Source organism: Rhopalosiphum padi, chromosome 1 (genome assembly GCF_020882245.1).
Source record: "Rhopalosiphum padi isolate XX-2018 chromosome 1, ASM2088224v1, whole genome shotgun sequence".
Lineage (NCBI taxonomy): Eukaryota > Metazoa > Arthropoda > Insecta > Hemiptera > Aphididae > Rhopalosiphum > Rhopalosiphum padi.
The window spans coordinates 57,878,174-57,901,225 of NC_083597.1; the positions used below are offsets into that span (position 1 = coordinate 57,878,174).

A 23,052-nucleotide genomic window follows, 5' to 3' on the forward strand; every position below is an offset into this window, starting at 1 on the left:
GTCAAATTAGGCATATAGATAATTATATATGTCCAGGAAAATATGCTGAACCCCAATTACTTTGTTTTTACCTAATTCACATGATCCAGTTAGGTACCTACTACCTTTAATACATGATTCCTTTTCTTTTACTTGTAAATTGCAGTAATTAATTATCTTGAGTCATGATTCATGACAGTAGTATTATGTTGATTTACATCATATTAGAATTCGATTTTAAACAACCTCCATGTTACATGTATAAGTGGCTAATTGGTAATTTCTCCTTCTCTTTTCAATTATCAAATTTTATAAGGAATTTGGAATACATTTCATGGCTGATAAATTAACTAATAGTTTTTATTTCGCAGTGTTAAAATCACAACGGTGTAATACAAACAACAACAACAACAATTTATTAATAATCAACAGCGTTCAACTTAATATATTGGTTGCAGAAAACGTATAAAAAAATATGCATAATCTAACCTTACCAGTTGTTTATACAGTTACAAATTGTTACAACCCGGATTGAAATCACTCTTGATTGAGAAATTAATTAAAATAATTTATTGTATTTTTTCCTCATTATAATTTATAATTAGTAATCTACCTAATGTAAATGTAATTAGTAATTACCATAGATAAAATATATTTACTGTATTAGAGATTAATTTTTAAAACATTCCTTTGACCCTTTTAAAATTATATACATTTTAAAGTAGGAATTCTAGGTATTTTATTTTCTTATTAAAATAATAACATAGAAGTGGACAATAAACTAACTTTCTAAATTAAACCAAAACAAAACCGATTTGAATACTTTAAATGTCAAACATTTAAGTAGGTACTTTTACTTATATAACTCGTATAAATAATACCTAATGGCTAATATAAGTATAGACAGTATAGTGAAATAATATAGTACCTACCTATATAAGAAAATACAATAATATTCATCGTCCATTGACAAACTTTAATTGTTATGTTGAGATTTAAGATCGATTTTCCAATTTTATAAGACATCAATGCCATGAGTAAAATTTATAATCTTATTTCAGACTTATTAGAGTGTATCATGTAAAAACAACTGTAGGTATCCATCGGCGTAACTAGGGGGGGGTCTAGGGGGCTTAGCCCCCTATAAGGTTTTACTTTTTAGCCTCAATTAGCTTTTAAGTTATTTTTAACTTTTGTTTTCTAGGACTCAAGCCACTGTAACTATTAAATCTTAGTTACGCCCATGTAGATATCTCGAAACAGGACAAAAATACAATTAATGGACCATGACCCATGGCAATATTGAAAACCTGGTAATAAACTATATAATACGTCGTTCTATTGGAAAGTCTAGGTTTCTAATATACGAGTATAAACTATAAATACTTTGTACTAAAGGTCATTGATAAATAGGACTTTGAAAATTTTTTTTATCAAAATTAGAATTTACATAATATGTCAATAAAAAAAAAATAGTACCTAATCGACATTCGTTGGTCGTATTTTTATATTTTTAGAATACCATAGCCGTACTAACGACTGCAGATCAGTAACCTTTAATTAAATTACCAAGATGTTTAACAGGATAATTTTATCATCATAAATCAAAAATGTCTAATGTCCTATTATTCATTTTTGAAAAACCACAAAATTACAAAATACGTTTAAATCTATAAATTATAATGATTTTGCGTAAAATATATTTTTAGTTTTCCATAGTTTTTAATTTTATATAAAGTTTTTCTTGATTATTTTGAAAAATATTGCCATTTTTTCACCCTCCTTCTTCTATCCTCAAAGTTGAAGATCAAAGATCGAATAATTTTTACTATACTCTTAATGTTTTGACAGACAATAAAAAAAACATGCATCATTAAAAAACGAATACACATTCGTCAATTCGTTAAGAATCTTAAATTTTCAGAATAACTTTAAACGGTTTTATTTTGTCATATACGTTAACCTTTATAATTATAATAACAAAAATAATACAAATCATATTTTACAATAATTTATAAATGTATATAAAGTGGGTCCGCGTAATCGCGAATATTTTGAATACTAATAATATTATACTAATATGGTAATATATAATTATATAATGTAAACCTATTATATACACAGGGGGAGGAAGTTTTTAAATCCAGATTTCGATACAAAAACTATTACCTATATATATATATATATATATAGTTATAATAATAATGTTTTATGTTTATTTTTTCTGAGTATCGAAAAACGTATATTATAATATTGATATTTTTGAGACTCATTTTGTCGTTCCCGTAATCTCGTACAACTATAGAGGAAGAGGTCGATGATTTGGGAAGCGATAACGTCAAACAACTTAAAACAATATAATATACGTCGGCAATAGGTTCAGATCGATTTCGCGCTCGCTGCAGACATCGGTATACGAACAATCGCAGATTCCTTACACGGCGGTCGGCTTGTACAATATGTATAAATTATATTATTAGATAGATATGTATATATATATATTGCACAGAATATGCAGCTCGCGGATATTGCGTGCCGCGGAGGGGAGCACCTACACATCCGCAGTTTAGACGGGCGGAATCAGCGAGTACGGCGCGTAGGGTATGTCGTGGTGTTGGGGCGGCAGAGCGTACGCCGCGGACGCGGGTGACTGTACCGCGTCGCCGCCTGCGCCGGGCGACGGGGTCGACTGCAGCAGCTCGGTCATGAACCCGATGTACGTGATGGCCAGCCTGAGCGTTTCGATCCGGGACAGCCGCTTTTCGTACGCGAACGTGGGCACTTTGCGCCGGAGCTTGTCGAACGCCTCGTTCAGGTTGTACATGCGCCTGCGCTCGCGTATGTTGGCCGCGCGCCGTTGCGCCAGCGTGGCCACCCGCCGACGGATTTTCTTCGACGACGCCATTGATGACGACTTTTGCGAACTTCCTCCGCCGCCGCCTCTGAAACAACAAACGTATAAATATAATATAATAAAACAATAACGACTCGTCCGAATCGATTTTCGACAACAATACAACATGGCCGAAGCCGCGCGTATATGCGACATTTCATTCAATAAAACCTTATATATATATAATATAGCCAATATAGGTACATGAATATATGATCATTTTATGTTATTCTCTATTGAAAATATGTATATTTAGCGGTATTCCGAATCCCTATACTATAGTAATCATCATAATATATAAAAAAAAACATAATTGTTTATTATTTTTTTTTTAAATATGATCCTGATGGACTCCTTTTTCGGTTACAAATTAAAATTTTTATGAAAAATAATGAAGGGAAAAATATCAATAGTTGGGATCATTCAAAATATTCATTAAAATAACCAAACATAAATACTTATTTTTTATTAAAAAACAACACTAATTTTATACAAATCTCTATTTTTGATAATTATAATTTAACTATTTATTTAACTATAAATATAGTTTATATACAAGTATAAAGTATAGCTTTGTAATTTGTAATTTTTTAAATTTTAATAAAAATCTAAAATTAATTTTATAAAAACGAATGTTATAGGAAAATATAAGTAAATAAAAATAATGACTGCACAATAATAGAATACTACAATATCTAAACTTTTATTTTGTCTTCAACGCATCACCTATTCTTAAAATATGGATTTTAATGGGAAATTAGTTTTTTTGTTTTCAAAAAGTAAAATTAAAGTCTACTGATCACTTGATATTTTTATATTATTATATTAATAACAATAATTAAAATGAAATAATATTACTAATTAATACTTAAATGACTATGAAAAAAAAATGCACGAATTACGAATATTTATTAATATTTTATTTAAATTTCTACTTTTAATAATTTTTAAGTATCTTTAATAATACTTTCTTTTGAAATATATGTTGAATTATCAACAGTTGAAATAAATAGATAAACTATTTCAAAAAAAGTTAAAAAAAATTCTATGAATTACTAAGTTTTGATATTTTACCAACTATAAGAAGAAAATGATGAAAACTTAACTCCTAAACTATATCGAATGTCAATTTGATGAATGTATATTAAATTTGAATTCAATAATATATCATCATTGTATACGAAAAATGATTCTGAGCGAAGACTCAGTCTGTCACTCAGTCAGCCTTTATAGGTATTAAGTATACATTTAAAGATAAGGTTTTTGATATATTTATTAAAGTAGGTACCTAGTTTGTTTTACTATTAGTATATTTCGACATGTTGAATAAATTCTTGAAAAAACATTGCATTTATTATTATTAATACTTAATTATTAATTATTATAATGATATATATTATATATTTACCTATACCATATATTATATTATCGGATAATTAACTTTTGTGTAAACTGTAAATACTACTTTACTTATAACAGTGAACACGTTTATGGTATAAATAGATGATATTTTAAAATTAATCTAGATATTTTTTAAATAAAGATAAAATCATAATATACATAAAAATTAAAAATTTTAAGTTTCCGCGAAACCACGAATAATGATTTTTAATTTTATCAAAATAATGAACATATAGTAAGTATGGTTCAAGTATGACATTTTGTTCAAATTTGAACTTAAAATATCTATAAAAAAAATAAAAATAATATAAGCGGTTATTTTGTACGGCTCGTTGTCTAAACTGCATAACGCGGACACTTTGTACGGTATAGGGTTAAGAGGTACATTACAGAACACAGACACTTTGTACGGTCAGATAAAATTTAAGTTAAAGAATGCGGACACTGTACTATTATATACATAAAGTTTATACTAAGTTATTAATAATTAGTTTAGTTTTATACCTATAATAAGTAATAAGTATATATAACGTAAGAAATAAGAATTAAATATAAAATATAAAGTAAATTACAAACGTTATAAAATATACTATATTAACTACAAGTGACAAGTCTAAATAATCAGTTCTTCATTAGATTTTAAAAACCCTAACAAAAATATTGATAAAATGACAATAATACTTATGTTGTATTTTATGTACCTAAATTATTTGTGAAATATATGTACTCAATATATTATATTGTTGAAAAAAAAAGTATTTTTAACAATAAGAAGTATACATACTATAGTGTATAGTCTATAGTTATTTAAACATACACAATTAAGAAATAACAATACAATATTTGTATAGTAGCCAGTAGGTATTGTATATTGTATGTATATAATAGTACAAAGTGTCTGCGTTTCGTACTTTTAATGCTCGACGGTACAAAGTGACCTAGAACCGACAACCAAAATATAATGGTGTGTATATTTAAACAAATATAAGTAATTTATAATATTATATAGATTTATTTTTTTGTTCCAGTATGAGATATGTAGTGATAATATTAATTTTTAAATTAATTATAACCATTGAAAATATTATTATACATTTTTAACTACAAAATAATTTTTTAATTTTTGCGATTTTAACGAAGTTTTTTTTAAACATTTTAACTTTAAACGCATTTAATAATCGTTTGTGAATTTATATTAATGTATATTAATACTTTTTCAAAAATTTTGATACAACATGTAATTATTTATTTCACAAAATAAAATAAAAATTGTATCTGCCTATAAATTGTTTCAAAATAGTCTTTGTATGTTTTGAAATTTATAACATGTGTATAAAGTACTAATATATACATTTAATGATCATTTATATGGTCATTTATTTTTTATTTATAATAATATAAAGAAATAAATTTGTCAACAACTGATTTAACGTAAGTACATAGAAATTTCTGTTATTCCTTAATTTTTTTTTTTGTTTTTCCCGAATATTAAGAAATTATTTCTGGAATTTTTTACATTTGACTCTTTAAAACGTTAAGACACAATTGAGCATAAAACTATAGCACATATACCTTTTTAGCAACACGATTGAGCATATAATATTTTATGCGATGTTGATGCCCACATTCACGTTGCCAACATTTTGTAATTTATTACATATTCTTATTATTTAATATTCAAGCTTTCGACTAATATATAAATCGTAAGAATATAGAATCTTTATTAATATATTTAAGTCAACTTGGAAACAGATACCAAGGTATACCAACTTAATTTATTACTATTATTATCAAACAGATTTAAATACTATTATAATGTGACTAGGTATCTGGTATATTACATATTGACTATATGAAATCAAGTAATTTTTTTGGTATGTTATATTTTGAATTATTATAATTATTTTAATAAATATTTTTGTATAATACAGTTCAAAATTGAAAATGGCAATGTTGCAGAGATTTTTATGCTCAATCGTGTAGGTTTTCTTTTGTATTTTAATTTCCTTTGATACGCTGACAATTTTGCTCAATCGTATCACAAAAAATATGTTTTATGCTCAATCGTGTTTCAGACGTCTTTTGAGTACCTCTTCATTAAGTAAATCACTTTTATTTATTGTATGTGTTAATCATTACACACGAAAAAATATTCTAAGCGAAGACGGATGATTTGTCAGCCTATATTACTAAATATACTACTATAGAAATTTATTTTCCTATTATAATATAGTAATAAGGTAAATTGGTTTGATTTTTGTCGAATCTTGCATTTATTATATCATAAATCATTAATATTTAATTATTATAATAATATAATATTTATACAATGTATTATTGTTATTTGAGTTAATATCGCCTTACACTGTAAAACAGAGTGAATTCAGTGAATGGTATAATAATGTTTTATGTAAGTAAAGATATAATGGCTTCAAATTGTTTTTGAACTATAACAAAATAATCAAAATAGTTATGTTTATTTAAATATCTAATTTTATCCAATTTTTAATTTCAAATTTCTATAAAAAAATTCAGAATCTAGAAGACTAGAAGTAGGCAACCGCTTTATTGTTCACTGTTCAGTTGAAATCAACTGTTATAAGTACCGCGTCGGCATTAAATGAGTCACTGTAATTTGTGTGTAAAATTTAAATACAATAATAAATTATTGCATCATACAAATAACAATTCTGTGTGTAGACTGTATAGACAGTCAATATTACTAAATTTATTTTATCATATATTTATATTGTTATTATAATTATTTATTTTACTATTAGTAATACTTATAAAAAGGCATGAGAGCTTAAAATGAATTTAAATGTTTTTTTTATAAATATCATTGTGTGTTGTAAATTATAATAATATAGATATAAAATATTTGAAATCATTATTTTTTATTTAAATATACATTTTCATAGAACTTAATAAAATATTAATAAGCGAAGAGCCTAGTATTCAATGTTCAAATTTTAGCAATGAAAATTTAATATTTTATAAATTTTTAACTACGAGTACAAAATAATTGACAAATTTTGTCAATTATAAATGTAATTAGTATTAATCCTAAAGTTTTGAATTATTCTTTCATTATTCTTCAGACGAAAATTAACTTATTTAGATACTTTTGAATAAAATTAACTTGAAATTAACGTGTTATTCTTAAAAAAAAGTAACTTATTAAGTTAAAAGTTAATTTGATAAAAAAGTAACGAGTTAATTAACTTAATTAAAATTAACTCAACGTTTTAACTTAATTTTAACTTTTAATTCGTTAATGCACAGCCTATTGAGTATTAGTATAGATAGATACTGTATCAATAAGTGTAGTATATAGGTTTATTATAATATAAACGCAAAAATAGTGCGAATGCAGGTATACTTACCTACAAAAAAAAAACAGTACCTATTATACTTATGTAGAAACTTACCTGTTATGTACAGTAGGTACTAGTGACTAGTCTATAGAAATCGTATGGCCATTTAATATATATGCACATGAATTATTTATATACATATGCAGGTTTTTAATTTATTAAATTCTACCAATGTGTTATATACTTACAAATTATAAATTTGTATTATAATTATATAGAAGAAATATAGAAGTATCAAATAATTACAGATATAAGATATAATATAATAAACTATAACATAATAGATTATAGAAGTATAGGTACATACAATTATCACTAAAGAGCACGTGGTTCTCTTTTTATCTTACTTATGTAATTTAATTATATAGTCATATCTCATATTGATACACACTTGTGTTTCTATCGTTTTATTTGTTTGATTTTTAATAAGCAGTTAATTTCAAGTAGGTACCTATTGAATATGATTCATAGTCAAAATATTAAAAAACAAATTATAGTGATAATTGCTAATTAAAATAATCAAATAAAAATGTTTGATCCATGAATGGAACAATGGATTTATCTTTAAACATGTATACATACGAAAGTCAAATATCCACATATAGTCCATACCTAATTTACTTACATACTTTTATTTAATGTATCATCTGTTCAAGATTATAAATATTAAAATATTTAATACCTATATAGGTACGTATTTTTATAAGACACATACTTATATGTTATAACTTTGGTGTCTTAGGTAAAGTTTTGATGCCACTCTTATTAAACCTCATTAAAAACTGTGCCTTTGAAATAATTCTTTAGTTTAAGAGGACACAACACCCGCATGTGTTGTCTCCGTTCTGCAAGTGCGCAACATAGCAAATTTACGCTCAGCAGATCACGTTTAGCTCCGTTAGTTTAAAAATTAGATTGAATTAATTTATTATGACACTTGATGGTAAGAATATTATCTGTGTTTGTATCTTATTTTTTACGATTATTCAATTTTATTATTTTTAAGTGATTTCTGAGTATTTTTAATTTATGCTATATTATATATGCATAACTTGCTAAAAAATTAAACTATCGTAAAATACTAACATACAATCACAGATAATTTTCTTACCATTAAGTTTCATAATAATTCGATTCACTCTTATTGTTTAACTAACGGAGCTATATGATGATCTGCTGAGTGTAAATTTGCTATGTTACGTACTGTAAACATTGTATACTAATTGAATCTGAGGATTATTTTGAGTAAAATATAAAACCAACCATAATATATGTATATCGTATATGGAGAAAACTACGTGATATCGTTCATATAATTTTTATTAGTGTCTAGTGAGGACCACTATAATAGTTGTGAATCTTTTAATTAATTAATTTATAATTTAATGTTATGTTTTATTCAGCCTATGCCTATCCAAACATTTATCAATTTATAAACGTTTTGTTGTACATTGTACTATGTGAAACATATATCAAAAATTAGAACTTAGAAGTAGGTACTCATATTATTAATACAAGAAATTGTATTAAAAATAAATCGAAGAACAAACTGTTGTAATCAAAGAAAATATGTAATATGATTTGAATATATATAATGTAATGTTTATATCATAATATACATTTTTACCAATATATTAAAATATAATTTTATCATCACCTGTATTCATTTATTAATTATACACAAGTAGCATTTAAATTATTTAAATTATATTATAGCCACATATTATTATATTATAAAATATTTAAAAAAATTAAAAAAAACATTTTTTAACCATACCTGTAGCATTTTTTTGCTAAAGACAGTAGTAACTGTAATAAGATGATCTTTTTTAAACGTATGATGGGACTCAGTATTAAAACATGGACTCAATTAGTATATATCTTGAAACAACTCAGGATTCAATTCGTTCTAAAAGGTTTTATTGGGACTCAGTTCGTATGCAACTGTTTTTCGTATAGAGCAGAGGTCGGAAACTTGCGGCTCTTTGGATAATTATCAATCTAGATCCGTAAAATATAAATTATATTATATTTGCGTTATTATAGTGATAAATAGAGTTTTTCTATATTTTCTAAATTTAAGACGTATTATTATGTTTTTATTGCCTACCATTTTCTCAATGAAATAATAATACTATCTTTATTCTAATATATATTGTACTAATAAAGTAATAATTTATACACCACAATTAAAAAAAAATGGTTGTTCAAACCTGTGCGGCTCCCTGGATATCATAGTTTTGTAATTTTTGAAAAAATGGCTCTTTCCTACGAAAAGGTTCCCGACCCCTGGTATAGAGCATATTTGAGAAAGAGGGATAGTCTCATAGCGCTATATACTTAATTCAATAAATTCACCTAGTTTTATTTTTAAATCTAAATCATTATATCAATCATAATTATGCATTACATACATAAATAAAAATACTATATTTTGCCATAAAATTAACATAAAAAATAGGTAGGTACTCGTACATACGGTACTATATAGTATATATTATAGATTAATAATGATGTATATGTATTACCTGGGTATTGCATTTTGAGTTATACTTTGTTGCTGAGCATGGTTGTGCGGGTTTGGCCACATTTGAGATACTGTAGAAGAGTGTTGGTGAATATGGTGGTGGTGTAAATGATGATGATGATGATACAGGTGAGCATCCGGCCAACATTCATCGTAACTTTGACTATCCTGTTAATGTGTAATATTTATTATATACAAATATAATATATAGTATATTATTGTAATAATAAATTACAATGTTATAAATATTTTTATTAATTTAGCTAGACCAGGTATTAAATTACCTACGAAATTTATAAGCAGGTTTTATTATTATTACTATATTATTACATTATTAAGACATTAAGCAAAATAGGAATCTATCCTTAATAAATATGAAAAATCTCGCAAATAAGCATAAGTATAGGGGGCACATAATTTATAAAAATTTTTAAAAACTTATTGAGATTAAAAAGAAATAATAATAAATTGTTTACATAATATGAAAAGAGCTGAATTCGACGTTCTTGCTTTAAATCAAGACATATAAGTCAGCATATATGATATATAATAACTAATGACGGTACCTTTTAAAATTTTATACAAAAAAATTTAACCTGGAAAAGCTTTAAAAATATTTTTTTCGCATTAACAGCTGCAATAATACATTAATTATTCTAGATATTTGTTAAGAATTGTCTACTTACTGTGTTCGTCAAACTTGAATCCCAAGTGGGTGTATGACCCGTAGTCGCGAATCCGTTGCTCATCATTGTGCAGTGCTTTTGAATATGAGAGAAAGTATATCGAGTTTACCGGGGGCGTATTTCCCCTTTTGTAAAAGCTTTATATTGGTCCATCAGATCAGCCAATGGTGACGCAAGCAGATGTTGGTCCGTTTCAACCCTCTTGGCTCTTACTATATTGAAATATTATTTTGTATAATTCTGTATAAAATCATAAAAAATTCCAACTAAATGCATTACTTGAGTTTTTGATAATAATAATAATAATAAAATTACGTACAATATTACGTTTTTGGTGCATTTTAGACTTTAATACATATAACATATCTATATTAACCTACTGTATACAATATAAATAAGTACATTTAAAAAAAAATATAGGTATAAAAAGAAGATTTTTGTTATGACAATAAATTCTTTAAAAAAATTTTAACAAATACTTTATTATTAATTGTGGTTTAGATATTAACTTTATAAATTAATTATTTAAGATTAAAAATACATCAAATTTTTTATATATTAAAAAAGGTTAAAAATAGCTTAAATTTAATCTAAATATTTTGAAAATTTCATAGACCATAAAAAATGATAACTTAAGTAACCGTGATATATTTCAAGTTTCTATGACTAATAATTTTTGAAATAGATACAACAAAACTGAAACTGTCATTTTACGTAGGAATAATCAATTTCGTTAAAATTGCAAATGGAGGGTTTTATACCTCGCAGTTTGCTGACACTCAGTACACAGTCCACCACAGGTTTGTAAACTAAAAAAACTTGTTTAATTAATTTTAAAAAATTATACTTATATTAATATTCCATAATATAATATAATATTATATACTTATGATGAATTTCTAATTAATTTTTTAAACCTAATATGTATTAAAATTATGTATGTCATGAATTTTTAACTATAAAATAGCTTACACGTTTTCATGAATTTGACGAATTTACTTAACAAAGAAAAATTGTTGCACTCTATAATATAGTTCTCTTTGTCCTTAATAAAATAAACGAAAAGCATATGCAATTACAATATCAATTATCAAATTTAAACTTTAAAGACTGAAATAAAGATTAAAGAATTTTAATTATGTTGTATCTACCATATAGACAAAAACACTTTTTTATTAGAAAAACTGAATTTATAAATGAATTACCTAGTACCTACTTAATTTTTATTAACACCAAATGACATGTTTTAATGAAAAGGAAATGTTATTACTATTATACATACTATTGCGGGTAATGGGTAATTTATGAACATGCCCAGAGTAGATCTATAATGTTGTAAGTATACTATCAAGTAATGAAATTGCCCTTCGAATGTCTGTCTCTACACTAGTTAATAATTCATTAGTATCAAATGTTCGTTTTCCTGTTTCAAGCAAATAAAAAATTTAAAGGCCAACTAAATTGCAAGCAAAAAAAAATAAATAAATTAGACATACTTAATAAACATAGAATGTGACATAACATCATTTCATTATTACCTATTAGATTATTAAGATATCATCAATGAATTCAGAATTTACAAGAATCAAATCGGGAAAAAACACATCTAAAAACTATCTAACTATGAAGAATTCTATAAGTGTTATAACAAATTTATAATTACCAACGTATATGATGTATACATATATTTATCGTGTTATTATTAAATATATTAAAATCCGAAAATTTTAGATTCTAAATGATGAATGGTACCTACCGATTTTACAAAGTTATGTTTTATGTGTGTGTATGCGCGATAAGTAGTCGAAAAAAGCTTCGATTTTCAACTTTAGGAATGGTTTTTGATAGAAAATTGTATCTAGTTTATACTATAGAGATCAAAATCATAAACTTTTTTTTTGATAATCGGAATAAATAAACAAAAAATGAATGAAAAACGGACATATTATTTACGCAAATTCAATATTATTATTAAAATAATTGTTTTGTAATGAGGTGGTTACCTTAAAACTTTTTCTATATTATTCATAAATAAATAATTAAATTGAACAAAAATTTAAAAATATGTAGATTCATTTTAATATATTATACCTACCTGTATGAACTTAATCTCACATTTTTATATGGTAAGGTGGTAATGACTCAAAAGTTAATAACATTAAAATAATATTATGGTACAAATATATACATACATATTTTATTTTAGCAACATAAAAAAAATATATCATGAAATATACTTATGAGTTTTGATATAGGCTGACAGATCGTTTCCACTCAGAATCGTTTGCCGTATACACTGATATACTATTGAATTCAAATTTAACACATCTAACATAATAGTAAACCACTCGATACCTAATGTACAGCAAATCGGTATCCACTTGCCTAATTTATTTTTAAAATTTTATTTATATAAAAAAAAAGAAAAAAGTAGGTACATAAAATATAAATGTATAATATTCAGGAATTTTTTTTTGTACGGAAGTGATTTTTTTTTATTTTAGGAGCGGACAATTGTTTAATCTACCTCTATAGCTACTACGATTATCGAGATTACTATCAGCTATTTAAATTGATAATCTGTTTTTAAACTTCTAAAATCTAGATGTTAGTCTATAAATAAGAATATTACCTATTATAAGTTGTATTAAAAAATTGTTTATTATAGAAATTATTTAGGTTTTTTGTCTAATAATAAAGAGTGAAGGGGTAATATTTAAAAAATGTTTGCAGATCCTAGACAAGAAGGTTAGTATCGGCTATCGAGTACCCTATAATAAAGTACGTATATCTATAGTAATAAGAATTTTTTTTAACCCTATTACTTTTTTTTAAATAAAAATAATATTTTTATACTTCTATTTTTTTAAGTTTTTTTTTTATTGACAACATACATTTGTAATTTTATATTCCAAAGTAGAATCATTTTATTTATCTATTTAAATATTTGATTAATATTCGATTTCATTGAAAAAATTTCTTCTTAAGAATATGAAGATATTTTTCATTCAAAAAGTATTAAAGTATAAAAAAATATAACACAATCATAAAAATTTAAAAAAATATAGAAAGCGTTTTAAAAAATATTAAGACTCAAACTTAGATATAATAATGCTTTACTATACCTTGTGCGAGTGAAAAAAATTATAATAAATATTTCAATTTGCAGGCTGGTAGTTGAACTTAAAATTAAACTTTTTATACTGTTTTTATAAAAAAAAAATGTTGAAAAACACAATGTTTTATTATAGATATCCTAAATGTCAAATATTTTTAGCTAACATATAAACAATGAAACTGATCGATATATTTTGCGAAAAAAGTAATTTCGTTTACTACGATGACAGCAGTAGACATTATAATGACTTATGATGTATGAGTTATATAATATACAAATCCTTCTTTTAATTCTGTATATATATAAAATAATATATTAAGCGCTAGCAAATTATTTAATTTGTTACGGCATCAGTCGTGTGTCGAAACGCATGTCAAGTTTAATAAATATTTTGCTAAATGAGGGTATTCGCGCTAAGCCTCCCTACATATTTTGATTTGTTCAATAACACTGTAGCCCTCCGTTTAACCGCGTGTTATGATATACGATTAGCATTACACCCCTAGTTGACTCCAGTAGCATCTGCCGTATCCTTTTCATTTATTGTTTCTATCAAGTGTATTACAGTGTCCCTTCATATGTTTTTTACGGAATTATGGATATTATTTTATATATAAAAATAACTAGAATCGGAATTCTAATTCTTTATGAGTTTCGAAAATTTTTAGAATATATTAATGATTAATGTCATAATGTGTAGTCATTTATAACTCATAAACGCATGCCACAAGTATCATTTTGTTCATATATTTTATGTTAATAGTACTTAAAATATTTAATTAACCAACTTTCGTAAGTCCCAGTAAACGTTTTGAATTTAACTAAAATTGAATTAAAAATATTCATATTCTAATGAAATATTAATATATTTCATATTTGTATATATAAATAATGTTAACCGTTCACTTGTTTGTTACCATAGCTAAATGATTTCATATATAACTATAACAATATCACGCTTGAAGTTATTAATTCCCCTCTTGCCAATTTACACGGTCTATTGTTATTTGTTATATTGTGTTGCCTTTATTAATTTTATTAAAATAATGCAATGCACCGTGATCTCAATGCTTATTATAATATTTAGTTGAGCGTATAACGATTGTTATATGCCCATACAAAAATAATAAATATTTATGACGTCGACGACTACTGTTTACGCCTCGACGATATTTTTATAGTATCTTTATATTTTATATTACTTTTACTTAGTATTTCATTATTAAACAACACATATTTAAAGCTCAAAGTATAGAGTATACCTATTTGAGTAAATATATAAAAATATAATTAAAACTTTTTACTATATGTACTTGGTTCTTAAATATAATATTTCCGGTAGACAAGTATATTGTATTATACTTAATACTTATATATATATATACGATATACATATTGTTTTTTAAACATTTAATATGTATCTAATTATTTTTATTGAAAACAATTTATTAGAATATTGATGATAAATATACAATTTCAATATCTAAATGGTTATTGACGCTTTTTGTTAAAAAAATAGATATACATTTTTATTTATAAATATTTTTTAAACATTTAAACTATGTAGGTTATAACTGTTATAAGACATGAGTCAATAAAATGAATGGAATTGTTTTATGCTTTAACTAAATTGATTTGTCGAAAATAAAAATGATAAATAATAATAATTCAATTATATAATTTATATTCATGTATAATTGTAGAATACTAACTGTATTTTATAATAAATCATAATTATTTGATTTGTTTGGTTGTTATATGACGGGTACATCGTACATATAAAACATTTTAATTTGTAAGTATAAATCAAAAATAACTATTAATCACTCATAAAGTAAGTTATATTAATTACTAATTAATTAATGGTACCTACCTACCTATATATTATAATATATTAGAAGTAAATCACTGAAATTTCTTCAAAGGTTTTCAACAGTTTTCTTTATAGTTTTCTATAATTAGTAATTATCTTACATTTTTACACTTGAAAATAATTAAAACTTGAATAACCTTTCGAAAAATTCTTTTAATTTTTTTTCTAATAATTATTTGTTAGACATACTGCGTGTCTGCGTCTAACTTTTTGAGTATTATTTCCACAAAAAAGTGTCTTTAATAGAAAAAACCATTTAAAAAAAAATACATTCACATATATATCTTCATTTATAATTCAAAATAAATTCGTGAAAAGAATGTGCAACAAATAACAATAACCACTTTTGAGTGACTAGAAATGCATTATCATCTCCGACTATTACTGTTTTAGTGTTATACAATATAAATAACAGTTTTATATAGTTTGTTGAAATTGAAATAGTGTAAGCACCTTTAAGTATTTTTATTTATAAATATTTTGTATAATTCTTGATAATTGTTGTTTATAATTTTTGTACGATTTATAAATTACCTATCAGTTTTGATATGTACCTATACTGATAAAATCTATAATTTTGTTTTTTGCGTGATTTATCGTGATGTAAATTAAGCTGTTTAAACTTCAACTTGAAAGTACCTTTATGCTTTGATGTATAAACACGTGATAGACAATAGGTAAATATTATGATTTTATAATTCCGTATATGTAAACATTAAATGGATCCGTGGCTATTTACTTTACAAATGCGTTGTTAAATCAATGACAGCTGGTGTTATGCGTAAATAATCACGTGCAAAATATTAATGATGGTTATTACATCATGATTCATGGTACATAAATGAGTTAACACATCCCAATTAATAATTAAACATAAATTAGATAATAGTAATACTTTATTAATAATGGTAAATGGATTATGGTCATAAAAAAATAATAATAAACCAGCTCAGTGTTTATATTTTTATAGTATATTGCGTAGTACCTATGTTGATGCAATTTAAATTACATATAAAATATAATAGCATATTATTATTATAACAAAGTTATCAATTTAACATGTATACTTTTTAAGTATAAAGTAAGAGGAATTAAAAAACATATGAGGAACAGTGTTGATTATTGGTGTTCTATTATTGGTTTTAAATTTTGAAATGATAAAGATTGAATATCGAATGATAATTTATTGTAGATCATGGCGATGATATATACATATTATATATAGGAGATCTATAATATCTGAAGATATTTGTATAGCTACATATACAATTGTAACTCATATACACTACACTGTACAGTAATAAAATTAAGAAAGTAAGGAGTTTTACTTATATTTGTCAAATGTAGGTTATTGAATTTATAGATAACTTCCTTAATACATATATATTAAAAATATAAAATTATAAGAACATTTTTTATTCATAAAGTAAAACTCATCAAACATTCGATGGAAATCGATAAAACCCTGAAACAAATAACAACAAACAAGATAGGCTAAATCACTAAGTATAGTAAGTGTATAATAATAGAGATAGCCTAGTCGTTTAAATGTATAAAAAACAACAAAATGGGTAGTATACTAGTAGAGTATTTATGTAATCATGTCATAAACATGATACCTAATTCACTAAGTATATTCTCACCCTCTTTTCTTCTTCTTCAATAATGCAGTTGTTCAAAATCTGATTTTTGGAATTTTTATTTTTTATCTTACTTAAAAATTATTAATTTAATTATTTAAATTATTAACATTATAATGTTTTTGAGATTTTTCGTGCTATTTAAGCAATATCCCGTGAAGATATAAACTTATGTTTTTCAAATAAGAATCCCTTTTGCAACAAATTATTTTATTATAGTCAGGGATACGAAAAATTGTGTGACGCAGGCACGCGGCGCAGTCTGAAAACCTCTAATTATGCATCAATAGTTTTTGTATCGCTAGTTATAATGTTTTTAATTATTATATATTATTTCTTTTTTTACTTTCAATTATTAGCAATAACATTCCATGCTAGTATAGTATTAATCTATTCTGTTCTAGTACTAACACCTAGCTGTTACCTATATATTATAGTAAATTTACGTTTTAACTATTTTAAGCTTTTTTTAATTTCCCCTCCCCCTCAACTTTTTTTTGATGAGTGGTATTTATCTTTAGTACCAAAATACCACCCACAACAAAACATTTTTTTATGATCTACCCGACTACCTCTAAAAAAGTGTCTAGATACGCTACTAACTATATGCGTATATTATACATTCATACCATAATATATAAGCCTGATATAACTAAATAATTTAAGTTAGGTAATAAATAGTTTTCTTTATCTATAAAACTTTAGTAGTTTTAATAATACATTATAGTACTTTACTATTGGCTTACTAGGTAATATAAGTAATTTTATAATTTTTGTACAAAAAATCAATTTTACATAAGCATTATGTGAAATATGAAACCATACGTATATATGTTAATACATGTTATCGAAAATTGCTATTACCTACGCCGCAGAATAAATAATTCATTTAAGAAACAAAAAAACTCAACGATGGTAGGTCAGGGCCTAATTATTAGATTGTACTGATTATTATTATACTGCACTTGATATTAAGTTATACGCACGCGCGTGTTTATAGAATACCATGCACCTGTCATGCCATGAAATGGTGCAATTATTCCTTTAAAAATTATAATATACATAATAATTTAGTAAATAGTAAAAGGATATATAGAATAAGCGTAAACATCACAAATAACACGTTTGTTACTTTCATCACAATCGTTATATCCAACGAGTATATTAAATACTAATAATGGAATAATGGAAATGCGCAATAGTTAGGTAATGAGTAATTTAATACATTATAACCTTAAACCTACTCTTTCCTTTGCAAATATAATATGTTTTAATTCGTGTAATATAAAATTTTTTAAATGATTATTTACGTTATTTTTTTACATATAGTTGAAATAGAAATAGTATTCTAGTATTGTATTGTTTTATTATTTACAAGTAAACAAGTTACAAAAATACTTGTAGGAAATGTTTAAAAAAACACAACTAACTACAGAAACTTGATTTTTGAAAACTCACAAAACTTTAAACACACCAACTTACATTGTTTTAGGGATAAAATAGAGGCATATAGCCAACAACAGAGATTTAAAATCAATCAAATTAAGTTTTATAAACTTTGTTGTATAAGTTTAAGAATCAAGACTGTACCAAGTTTATAATATTAAAATTTATGATATTAATATAGTTTAATGTTTACGATCTTTATATATATATATTATATAATAGTGTTGTAGAAAAAATTTTAATTTTAATTTTTTTTAATACCTTAAATATTTACAATTGATAACAATTTATTTTATTATGTTTAATTTGTATATTAACTTATTTTAAGTTGTACCATGTCCATTTCAGTAGTGAATAATAAAATAAAATTGGTCCGGGAAAACTGTTTGACAGACCCTCAAATTTGTTTCACCCTTGATTTATTTAATGATTTTTTTTTAGGGTATAAAATATAAATAAATATTTTTTTTTAAATTGTATATAATATGTTGCTTTAAAATTAATATTTAGTATTTACATAACAAAATAACTTATATTTTGCACATAATAAAAACAAAATACAATATTAAATTGAAAAACAATGTATTAGCATGTAGTTTTATATCAGAAAAATAAAGTCTGGATTTTTATGCAAATGCAATTTTTTTCTTCAATTCACCTAAAATAATTTTTTTTTTAAATGTCAACGTTTTATTACATGTCAAAACTATTTATACATTTGTTTTTTGCATATTTGAGTAAAAATAACTATAAATCCCATATTTATACATAAATACATACAATTTGCATTTTTTAAGTTTTGTTCTGATTTACAAAATTAATTAATTTTTTATTTGGCTTTAGTTTGATGAAGCTTTATATTCCGGTAAGAACTGATAAAGTCAATATATTTAATGAAAGATGTAAGGACTATTCAACTTGTTCAAAAATCATTTAAATATAATTGAGGGATGATAAATGAATACAAGATGAAATTGCAATAATGCTTTCAATTTTCCATGCATAACACTAACCATCATCAAAAAACATCATTCCACAAATATAAATAGTAGGTGCTAATCTTAAAAAAAACTCCTGTGTTGGTTCAAATTGTTGACTATAATTGATACAAAAGAGATAAAAAATTTCTAAACTTAAACTGTCGTAAATATTATCAAAAAACTCAAGGTATTCTGCAATTTTAATGAAATGTGTAGAGAATAAAGTGGAAAAGTAACAAGTAAACTATGTTAGCATTGAAGAATTATTTGTCATCTGAAGAAATTTATTCTAAGATATGCACTATAGACTATAATATAAAATGTTTTAAGTACCTATAAATCTATTTTACATAACAGTTTTTTTAAATTGTTGTGTGTACAATCAATTTGTGCATATTCAACAACATTTTTTACATACAAATTCGGGTTCCTACAAATAAATCACTAATATTTAACAGTGTCAATATTAATATTATTCAAAATACTTTTCTCTACAGCCAAGCAATTATACCTCTAATTATTGATTATAAATAATTAATAAATAACAGCTTGTTTACTATTAACCGCGGCCTACCGTGGAAAATTCCGATATTCCGCTACTGCAGGGTAATACTAGCTAAATACTAATTAGTAATTACATATTATATAACATTTTATTACTGCAGCTATGAGTATACATAAATCATCAGATTATTCGTATTTATATATTTTTTTTATCTAAAAAGGTAATTAGAATTAATTCAAGTTAGAAATCCCGATTGTTATACCATTTCAAACAGTATTATGCTACGTAACCATTTGATAAAATAAAATGGCTCATTAAAATTTAATGGAAATATCCGGGTATGCAAGTAATTTTTTTTATTAATTTAAAATGAGTACTTACATAGTACATAACTTGAATTACAATATACAATTTTTGATTTATCTAGTTGCAAGCTCATTATTTCCATTATTGTTTGAAGAGCCCTACAAATTGTATAACAAACATGTAATATGGTAATGTGAAACTTTACATAAATGCACAATATACATTATTTTTTTAAACATTCAAACGGTTATTAAATATAATTCTCTATATTCGGCATGACGCTATGAAAAATATTTTTTTCCAAAAAAATATGTATATTTTATGTACCTGCCCTTAAATACATATGTCTTATTGACTTAATGTCTTATTATTGTAGAAATCTAAGAAAACAAAACATTTAATAATATTATATAAATATATAATTATAATAGTACATACGGTCATATTCAATTCTATATTTAATTGATCAAGTAGACATAAATTAATACTTCGAACTGACTTTATGTACCATTGGAGAAAACGTCGATTTCACTATAAATATAGGTTCGTGTAAATTACATGATACTATTTGCGCACTTATATATTATACGTTAATTTAATTGTTATCTGGTTTTCATGAAAAATGTTTTGAATCGGATCCACTACGGCAGACATTTGCCCTTTGACGAATGCTGCATAAAATATATTCTAAATTATTACAGAAGTAAAATTTACGTGATTAAGATGTGTTCCATTCCCGCAGACTTGTCATCTGCATGCGTCCACAACTGAACTGATTTGAACTATATATACATTAGATTTTTTTTTTATAATTATTAAGTTAATTATTATAAAGGGTAACATACATATTATATAAAAGTATATAGGCCATAGCCCATAGGAGAAATCAGTAAATTACTATAAGACCGATATCCTGTCGCAGAGCTTAATATTCTTATTTCTTACCAGTTACCACAGAATATATGAAAATATCGTCTATTCTGTGCTCTTAAGTATGGCGGCATTTTTGATTTTCAGCTGCCTACACTGTCGCCGTTCCAGGCTTACGCAATTTTTCGTGCTTCTTATCACGCTTATTATCAATCGTAAGGGAAACGATCGAATTTATATAATATCAAATTTTAATTAATAAGAAGACGTCACTATACGTCTATACGTCAGGAGTCAGGACGTGGTGGTCGCTGCTCGGTACTCGTCGGGTCTATACCGATTTTTTTACATTCCCAGTTTGTGTAAGTCGGTCACGGTATTTTTGACGAAAATACTATTAATTCTCGTGCGTATTGTTCCATTTAGTCTGAATAACGACAACGATGACGATATCTCCACACGATAAACGTGTCGCGATCGTCATACTGCAGTACAATTGTTACTGTTGGACTTCGGACGTAGAATCGTCCCGTTTTAAACGCGTGTTTAATTGGTGTTTGTTATTATAATCGTTGTTAACAACACCGACACGCGGCGGCCGTCCGGGTCCGTGCAATCGACGATTGCCGCAGTGCGCAATAAACAACAGCGTTTTTTTTTAATAATCGCTATTAATTAGTGTTCACGCGTTACGCGTTCGATTTCCTTTCCGCTGCACCGATCGTTCGTTTTGTTTACTTATCGTTTGCCGTCCTACGTAGGTCACAGGCAATTGGCAGTGGGGAACGTGCAACCAGTCCACCCGAACCGTACGCATAGTCCCGTCCCCACCGCGCACGGTCGCGTAAAACCGTATAAATATTTCTGTTCGTCGGGCAACGAGCACCAGTGTTAACCGACGATTGTTTATAGTCGCAAACGCCTACGAGTGCAAAGGTATTCTTCAAGTCGTGTGTTTTCGTTGTATGGGTGAGTGTCGATCGTAGTAATAATAATATTAATATATTAATAAATAATAATTTAATATGTAACGTAATACGCTTAAGCTGTAACTATGACGACGCAATACGTCGCTTGTAAAGTTATGGCTGCAAAATATATTTTAATACGGTTTTTTCGTAAATTTTATGCATATCCATCTCATAATATGTGAAATACATTGAATTCTATCCCTTTTTGATGCCTACTATTACACCGTTATTTTCCACCAAGTCTGTTAAATCGCGATTTCGTTACAGTTCAGTTCCCGTGACCGTGTGTAACAATAATATCATATTCATATTTTAATAGTCAAGTAAGTACAATAATATGTACCATGGTCACGGACGTATATAACTGTGTCAATGCTTCCACCCGTATTTTACCACCGAACATCGGGACTATGGAAGTGTGGAATAGAGCGAGTTCAAATTCCTTGGCCCAATTATACATATCTACAGTTCGGGCTTCGA

General features: G+C 25.5%; 1 protein-coding gene across 3 annotated transcripts; it reads right to left on the reverse strand.

The window, feature by feature from the left end:
* Positions 1-395: 395 nt before the first annotated feature.
* On the reverse strand, positions 396-21,602 carry LOC132916929 (protein Fer3-like). 3 transcript variants are annotated; one of them, XM_060977400.1, is made up of 5 exons: positions 21,446-21,602; positions 20,807-20,889; positions 10,864-11,103; positions 10,179-10,345; positions 396-2,921 (listed from the first exon to the last, which is right to left on the reverse strand). In XM_060977400.1, exons 3-5 carry the CDS (start codon positions 10,927-10,929, stop codon positions 2,546-2,548), a joined length of 609 nt encoding a protein of 202 aa, XP_060833383.1. In that variant the 5' UTR covers positions 10,930-11,103; positions 20,807-20,889; positions 21,446-21,602; the 3' UTR covers positions 396-2,545. The 3 variants fall into 3 exon arrangements, with proteins under 3 accessions (XP_060833383.1, XP_060833373.1, XP_060833392.1); XM_060977390.1 differs by lacking the exon at positions 20,807-20,889 and having other exon boundaries at positions 21,446-21,601; XM_060977409.1 differs by lacking the exon at positions 20,807-20,889 and having other exon boundaries at positions 21,170-21,601.
* Between the last annotated feature and the right edge of the window lie 1,450 nt (positions 21,603-23,052).